This window comes from Plasmodium inui (assembly GCF_000524495.1).
Source record: "Plasmodium inui San Antonio 1 unplaced genomic scaffold supercont1.5, whole genome shotgun sequence".
NCBI classification, from domain to species: Eukaryota; Apicomplexa; class Aconoidasida; order Haemosporida; family Plasmodiidae; genus Plasmodium; species Plasmodium inui.
In genome coordinates, this window is record NW_008481839.1 from 1,010,594 (window position 1) to 1,019,518 (window position 8,925).

The 8,925-nt window shown below is 47.2% G+C and overlaps 2 protein-coding genes across 2 annotated transcripts; one reads left to right on the forward strand and one right to left on the reverse strand.

Moving 5' to 3' along the window:
• Positions 1 to 495: 495 nt before the first annotated feature.
• On the reverse strand, positions 496 to 1,842 carry C922_01692 (histone deacetylase 1/2; the record flags this gene model as incomplete). The annotated part of the gene is made up of 1 exon (XM_008817295.1): positions 496 to 1,842. One exon carries the CDS (start codon positions 1,840 to 1,842, stop codon positions 496 to 498), a length of 1,347 nt encoding a protein of 448 aa, XP_008815517.1.
• A 2,799-nt stretch (positions 1,843 to 4,641) lies between these two features.
• On the forward strand, positions 4,642 to 8,925 carry C922_01693 (hypothetical protein; the record flags this gene model as incomplete). The annotated part of the gene is made up of 1 exon (XM_008817296.1): positions 4,642 to 8,925. The coding sequence occupies one exon, from the start codon at positions 4,642 to 4,644 to the stop codon at positions 8,923 to 8,925; it is 4,284 nt and encodes a 1,427-aa protein (XP_008815518.1).

The following is an 8,925-nucleotide window of genomic DNA, read 5'->3' on the forward strand; positions in this document are numbered from 1 at the left end:
GCATAACCGGTTGGCATGACTAGTTGGCATAACCGGTTGGCATGACGAGTTGGCATAACCGGTTGGCATGACTAGTTGGCATAACCGGTTGGCATAACAGGTTGGCATAAGACACCACCATTTTTTGGTGCAATTTTCGTGAGACACTTTTATTTTAACTGGTGATATCGGCTGACTACATGGATCCGCTCCGGGGGCGAACGAAATTTAAAAAGTGAAAACGCACGCCACGATCCGTGGCGGCCGAAGGGAAAAATGTTATGCTTCAAATAAAAGTTGGAGGGAAAGAAACTGAGACAAAAAAAGCTTTTTAAACAAACGGGCGCGCATCGGCCTCCAGTTCACGCAACGGTCGACAGCGCCGCAAGTACATGCAACGGTGGATGGGGCATTTTGGGAGGCGAAGCGGTGATGCGACCTTGCAACAGTGCAACACTGCAAGAGTGTTACACCGCAACATTTGGCCGCTTCTTCGCAACACCGCTTCCTCCCCCCTCAGAGGACGATGTTCTGGTCCCTGTCGGAGAGGTCAAAAAAATCGTCATCGTAATTCTTCCTGCGCAGGTGATGCGTGGTAGAGTGCTCCTTGGACCGGGTGCCCGCCGCGCGACCGCCGCCACTATCATCCTTCAACTCATACTGGTTCTTATCACACTCGTCATCAATTTCGGAATCGAAGAAATCGGGAGGGACATAGGCAAACTGAACCCCGGGTGCATGTTCTATGTTTCTCAAATTTTCGCTGATCTTTATTTTTATGCGATTCAAGTGTTCAGGAGAGTTATAATTGGGGATGGCTGATGGTTGTAGATGTAGCTGGAAATCGGGGGCATAATAATCATAGTAATCGTTTAGGCTGATCTGGTCTGGCATTTCATGATGCTTATTTAAGACAACTCCCGTTTCGTATGCCCAGCATCGAGAGACGTTTCTAATGGTATAACCTCCGCCACCTAAAACGAGAAGAGGCAAATTATACGATCGGACATGCTCGACACATCTTGCATGTCCCTTAATGGTTAAATTGAATCTTCCTAATCGGTCCCCAGTAAGACTGTCCGCCCCACACTGCAGTATGATTGCTCCTGGTTTGTAGGTCTGCACACACTTATCGATGACTACCTTAAATAAATCGACAAACGCGTCATCCGTTATGCCATCGTTCAGTGGCACATTGACACTGTAGTACTTTCCGTGATGGACGCCAATATCGGTAATGTCTCCTGTTCCGGGGAAGTAATCACCAAACTTGTGAAATGAGACCGTCATAACTCGATGAGTAACATAAAAGGCTTCTTCTACACCATCCCCGTGGTGCACATCAATATCTATATACATGACCCGTGCGTGATACTTCAATAATTCTAGGATTCCGAGTACTATATCGTTAATGTAGCAGAATCCACTGGCTTCGGACATCTTTGCATGGTGCAATCCGCCTGACCAATTTACACAAATATCAGCACAATGATGATTTAGCTTCGCCGCTCCGTCTATCGATGCGCCGGCACAGGATTGCTGAAATTGAAAGAGCCCATCAAACACAGGACAGTCTGTTGCTTCTCCGACATTAAATCGCTTCAGTTGGTACGTAAACTCACGATAGTTGTCCATCGAAATGGAGGACAGAAAATCCACATACTCGTAGTCATGGAATAGGGTCAACTCATTTACGTCACTCTTGTGTGGCCTGTACACCTCCATATATTTGTACAGATTGTACGAAACGATTAGAGAGTGCGTCATGCGGATCCTCTGCGGCTTCATCGGGTGCCCCGCCCCGTAGTAATAGCTGCCAATATCGGGGTCGTGGAAGTATGCCACCTTCTTCCGATTCGACATGGTCTCCAGGGATGGCACAGCAGGGGGGGCACGATACTATACTTGGGGGGGGGATGCCTCTTCCTCGGCCCTACAAGGTACACTCGCTCGGATGGGAGCAGACATTGATGGGAGAAAACACCGATGGGTCACTACTACACTGCGATGTTTCCTCTTCACACAACGGGGGGGAGGAGATAAAAAAAAAAAAAAGAAAAAGAAAAAGCTCACCCAACGGGGAGTGGAAAAAAGTGCGTACTACACGAGAGGTATCCCCACGTAGGCGGTCAACCCAGCAGGTGTACTGGCCCCTCTCACACGCTCATAATATTATAAGATTAGATTATGTGCCCATCTGACGTGCCCATATGTTTATGGCAGCCCGGAATTCAAGATGTCTTTTCCCCCCGAAATTAAAACTTCAGTGGAAAATTCCTTCACGTGAGTTTGTCCCACTGGTAAAAAGTAACACGGTGAGAAAAAGAGAGAAACTCCTATCCTCGCAAGTCAAAGTGGCTATGCAGAAGTCTCCCCTGGTATGATTTTCTTATCGATGGATGCAAGGATGCATACGTGATGGTGAAGCAGGGGCAGGCAAAATATATAAAACGTAGTATAAAGGTGTCGCCCCTAACTCGTCTGTTATTCCCACCTCTGTATATGCAACCAATTATAAAGAAGTACACTCGCTTGAAAAAATCAAAAAAAGGAAAAGAACGAAATTTCTTTGTTTTCCAAAAATGGGAAAAAAAAAAAAAAAAAGCAGTCTTCCTAATGATAGCTGATAAAAAAAAAGGGATGAACAATGGGGGAAGAAAATATTCAAATTGTTTTTTTTTTTTTCTTTCTTTTCACCATTTCGGTTTTCATTAAAAGAAAAAATTCGATTGTGATTATACGAATATCGATTATGCCACTATGGATTATTATGCGATTGATTCTTCTTCCTATTTTGTTTCCTCCTCCGACTCGTTTATCACCTGTATTTGCTTCATTCCCCTCTTTGCCTTTTTTTCGCCCTCGATTTTGGCGACCCGGAGAGGGACTTATTGCAGCGCCACCGCCAGTGGGGAAAGATGTGCTAAAGGGGGAAAAAACTCACGTAAAAAAGGAAAAAAAAAAAAGAAAGAAAAAAGGGTAACACAATGGCGTGGTTAACTTAAACTATTATATTCGTATGGGACAGGGTCATGACCGACCAGAGATACTGATAAGAAAGGGGCCAAAAATGTCACTTCGCCTTTTTCCTTTTATATACATATAGCCGGCATGGAGTGAACTTGTTTTCTTTGGGGGGAGTTTAGGAGCAGCTTTCCACACGTGTACATACATTTTTGCGTAAGCAAGAAAATTGCCCCTTCGCATGCACATATATTGATGAGATGTAGTGGTTACCGCAAAATATTTTTCAAAAACACACCAAAGTGAACGCAGCAAGGATATCTTGTGCCTGGCGTGGTTTCCTTCGCCACGCCCACCATCGGAACAGATAACCCGTTACTTCCATTTTAAATGAGAAAAAAATGGAAATGGGAAGCGTCAAAAGCTACCAACTGACCAACTGACCAACTGAACTGAGTGGAAGAAAAAAATTTCATTTCATTGCAGTCTTCCTGCTCAGGGAGGGAAAAAAAAAGAAATGCCTACGTGTTGGAGCTAAATCGGAATTGTGCACCCCCTCCCTTGATAATATTCCTATCGTACAAGGTTGATTTGAGGTCCATTACCGAATAGTTATTTGCATATGGCGAGGAACCACTGAGAAGTTGTGCCATTCCCACTGCGTATATTTCCACTGGGTATGCTGCCACTGTGTATGCTGCCACTGTGTATGCTTTTGTCTGCCCGCGCCTGCAACGGGTGAGGGGGCAAACCACGGACGAGGGCGACTTACGCTAAGGGGAGTGGCACTATAAACTCTCCTACGAGGGAAATCTCACCCCAGAGAACGGAGGGGGGAGGCCCCATTTTTAAAGCCGCCTCGGTTACGCTAAATGTGTTCCCTCTGGCCGATCTTGCGTAGCGCTGCCAGAGGTGTGGAGAGGCATGCAGAGAAGGTGTGACTCGGCACCTGGTGGATGGTGTACCTGTGAGCTAACTAGAAGGGGCGACAAAACGGATCAGCAGAAATTACACATAAGGGGGAGAACAGTTTTTTTTTTTTTTTTTTTTTTTACCTTTTCGTACATGTGGATCTACTGCATGCGTGAAGGAAAGGGCGCAGTTCCGAAATGATTTTTTTTTTTTTTTTTTCCGTTTTCTAATTTCTCCATTTTGTTCCCTTTGCCCAATTAGTAAAACTAATTTCCCGCCTCTTTACTTGACTTTCCGTTCCTCACATGTAGTCCCCGCGGGAGAGCCTACTTAAGAAGAGGGGACGGAAATGCGGAAAAGGCGGAAGAGCAGCCCCCCCTTTCCGCAGTTAGCTAATTGCACGCCGTTACCATTTTGAACAGCCTCACTAGGGCGAGTAACCCACACGGCGTTGTCCAGGCGCATTGCTACGGGGAACCCCACGCCGAGCAGTCAGGTGTGACTCAGTGCCAGTCTCCCCGGAACGATGCAAACATAAGGGAGGAGAGGGAAATTGAAAGGGGAAGAAGTTACTCCCTGAGTGGACCCAAAGGGGAACGAGACAAAGTGGCTCCAAAGGGGAACGAGGCAAAGTGGACCCAAAGCTGAACAAGACAAAGTGGCCCCGATCTCCCCCCTAAGGTAGAAGCCGAGCAGTGGGGGGTAAAAAAAAAGAAAAAACAAAGACCATTACCCCGTGTACCCTTGCGAATCCCATGTCTCCACCCCCTTTCGATACATCAAAAAATGGCCTCCTCGGAAGATTGTAGTCCCAACGTGGTGGATGCCCGTGAGGCGTACCTTGCAAGCTCCAGGGAGAACGATGCATTGCGGGGGAAAATGATCACATGGCAAAGCGAAAAGGAGGAGAAAGAGGAAAAACAGCAAACACACCAATCGCAGCAAAACAAAACCTCCATGGAGAGCAAAAAGAACATGAGCATAATCCATATTCACAAATTTATTAACAAATTAAAAAACGCAAATTCAGCCAACCTAGAACAAAGCTACCTCCAGACATTGCTAGAGGACATTAAGCATCTGAACATCTCCAAATATCTGAGCGAGATATTTAATTCTGTGCTGAATTTAATTCATCATGTGAATAGATACTCCGATCTCTTCCTCTTTGTTAACTTCATACGATATCTGCATGAGCATTACGAGGACGTGAGTGAGCACATCGACAGGACAGTGTTTTCAGAATACTTCCGGCTGGACCAGGAGGACAGGAGTTACTTCTTCCTCGTCTTTTACGAATTGTACAATAATGTTAGCGAGTCCAGCTTCTCCGCTAATTACACGTTTTGTCCCTCGCCCCGCGGCAGCGGTGCCACCAACTCGGAGAGCAACTCCGGCGCGAAGGTGGTACCGGATACAGCGGCGAATGGAGAGGCGAGTGCAACGGTGAATACAGGGGAGAATACACGGGCGACTGCAGGGGCGAATACACAGGCGAGCGCCGCTATCCAAGCAAGTGAAAACTCCCCTGCAAATGGCGCTGGAACCCCGTGTGACAGCATGGCGCTCCAACTGAAGGAGCTGCGGACCTTCCAGAAGGCGAAAGCCACGGCGATGAAAAACCTGCACCTGTACATGCGCAAGGAGGGGCGCGAAACGGACCCCTTCGTTCTAGAGCACGACCTCTTCGCAAACGAAGGAAAGGAGACAAAGGGGTGGAAGAGCAACCAAGCGGACCAAAAGGCATACATAAAGGACATGCTAAACGATCCGAATCTCCTAAAAAAAGTGAAAACAAAAAACGAGAAAAGGAAAGTACTTCTCTGCATGTACGTCGAACTGGTGCTACAGAACATCTGCAAAAATAGGGACCTGCTTACCTACATGTTTATGAATATGTCATTTTTCTTCACGCTAACGTTGGACTTGCAAGTGACGGATAGGGACAGGATTGGCTTGGATACGTCGCCGCAGGAGAAGCGGGACGTGAATGTTTACGCAACAAGATCGGATGTGATGCGTGCTGTAAAGAAGCACCTCGCTGTCAGCACGGTGGTGACGTACGACTACGTCTTCTCGAATGCGGGCACGCTGTTTGGGGGGGGTATCGGCGGAAGCGGTGACACTGCTGGGGGAAGCGGCAGCAGTGATGGCGACGCCATAGCGAATACCCCTTCCGAAGGTAGCGCCGTTAACGCAGCAAAGGGGGGAAACCCCTCTGACGCCGCTAACACAGCTAACGTCTCCAACGCAGCTGGTGCCGCCCTCCGTCTGGGCGAGGTGAGAAATCACGTGGTGAACTTCCTGCACGTGTTCTACTACAGCAGTATGATGAATCTGCTTGTCTACCTCTACGGAGAGCACCTCATCAATGAATACAGCATTGGGAGGAAAAGGAATCCCCTCCAGACGGAGGACTACGATTTTTTTAGTGTGTACGATAAGTGCGTGAAGCTGTGCTGCTACTTAGGGTTGGAGGTCCCCAGTTTGGACGCTATTCAAGTGGTGGGGATAGAGCTGCTAGGCATGAAGGACGCCAGCGTTAAGCACATAAAACTCTTCGACAAGATGAAAAATAATAACAGGAAGGATAAGGACGGGGCAGGTGATGAATCCATCTCCTTCTGGGCCAATGAAGAGGAGAAGGCATTTTACACCAAATTCCCCGACTACTCCAATATCAACATTGCGCTGAATGACGAGGAGGAGGAGGCCAGTATTGCGAATGTGAGCTCTGCCGCGGAGGTTGACGCTTCCACAGCCGCGGATGCGTCTAGCCCGAGTAACGCTTCCAGCCCAGCTAATGCTTCCGCTGCCGTTGATGCGTCTAGCCCGGGTGGCCTGGAGACGGGCGCCCGGAAAGACCCCAAGAAGGGGTTCCCGAAGTACCTGGAGAAGCTGCTGCAAATGAACAACGAGAAGGAGCTGCAGGATCACGTGATGACCTTTCTGCTAAACTATAATACAAAGAGGAAGAGAAAGCTCGTGGCGAACAGCATCACGCACATTAACCAAGTGGTGCTGAACTTGATTCCCTTCTACTGCCGATATGTAGCCATTATTAATGTGTATAGGAAGGACATGGCGGTGACGATAATCGAGGAGCTAAAGCGAATAACAGAAAAGTTAATCAAAGAAAAATTGCCTTGCCAAAATAAGAAGACCAAGTGCATAAAGTATATTTGTGAGCTAGCCAAATTTAAGCTTCTAGACATGACGTACATTTTGGACGTCCTACATCTTCTGAATGAGAATTTTACATCCGATCACGCGGAGCTGTCTCTCTACATTTTGGAAAACTGTTCTCTCCTCCTAATTAACAACTCAAAGACACACATCCGTTTTATAAACCTATTAGAGAAGATAAAAAAAATGAAGACCTCGAGGAATCTCTCTACCTCGTTTGACCTGCTCTTCGAAGAATGCTGCATCAAGATAGAGCAAGAATTTGATCCCCAAAAGAAGAATGCTAAAAGGAATAGAATCAAATCGAAGTATTCAGAAGAGAATTTAAAAAAAAAAAATTTCCTAAAAAAGCTACTTTTTCATGACATAGAAGAAAGTTCCGCTGAACAGATAAGCATCCACGTGAGGAAGTTCAATTGGGATGATCTCTTTTTTACTTCCTTACTGAGGAAGTACATTTTTAAGTTCTTAATTTATATGAGCATATACCAGATTAGGAACCTGGCGTCTCTCTTATTCTACATCGCCATACACAGACCTAACTTCGTCACGCAAATTATAGATGAGCTGTATGAGCGCATCGTACACATTATCGAGGAGAACGATTTTAAGAAGTTCAACTTACTCATTCAGTATGCGCATTTATTTTCTGAACTGTTTATTTATAAGATCCTCAGTTCCAGCAATGTGCTGGATTTGCTGTACTTTTTGGTTGCCCTTTCCGACGCGGACATGGCCAACGTTCACCACGTGGCTAGCATCCATCGGCTCTTCTACGAGAACAGGCGAGCCGCTCTGCGGGGGGGAAACGGCACGTTTGAGAGGAAATCCCCAGACGGCTCTTTTGAGAGCAAAGCGGGAAACTGCACTGTTGACCAAGGCGACCACTTCTCCTTCGACGACTACACAAACCCGCTTCACAAATTCCTGCTGATCAATAGGAACAGCCCAGTCTTCCGCAATCTCCTGGAGGACCCCGAATGTAGCAGTTTCATTAACATCAAGATGGTCTGTATAATCATAGAAAGGTGCGGAAAGTACTTCCAGAACGCCCCCCTACTGAAATTCAAATGGACAAAGTTCTTTCTAATTTTTATCAGATTTTTGCGTGTACAGGAACCGCTTCCTGTGTATATTACCAACTTAACAGATGGCATCATTGATCTGTTTTGCAAAGACATGCGGGTGCTGACCACGGTTAAGCAGGTAGATAAATACCTCCTCAGATTGTTGAAGTGTGAATACAGAGTGTACCTGAGCATAAGCGGAAATGGTGTAGACGCCATTCGAGGTGAAGATGCTTCTCGGGGTAAAGACGACGCTCGTGGTGAAGCAGCTTCTCGAGGCGACTCTTCCCTTTTTGTCACCGGAGATGAATTAACTTTTCGACTCGATCCAGAAGATTCTTCTCCGGAGCAGCACAACGACGTAGGCCGTGACAGGCTGAAGGGGAACACCCGCAGGGTGGAGGCGGGATATCCCCACGGGGGGGGTAGAAGCTGGCCGCAGGAAAAATCGGGTGAGTACACCTACGGGGCCGCCTACCAAAATCGCTACGGAGTCACCTACCGAGATGGCCATCGAGATGCTCGCCCAGGCACGCAAGTTCGGGGCATTACAGCAGAGGAGAGTCTCTCCAAGCAGGACCAACAGGGTAACTACGTCAAAGAGGAGAACCAACATGGCAACCAGGTCAAAGAGGAGGACGCAATTCCCAACGAAGACATCGACGATGAAATTAACGCAATAATTAAATCATCCATTGCGGAAAACAGGTCTTGCCAGAGCAGGAGGGCCGCTCCGCAGAACATCAAGAACGCTACGCTGTATAGCAAGCTGCTCGGTAGAGCGGCCATACCGGTTGGCGCCAAGTGTGTCAAGTGA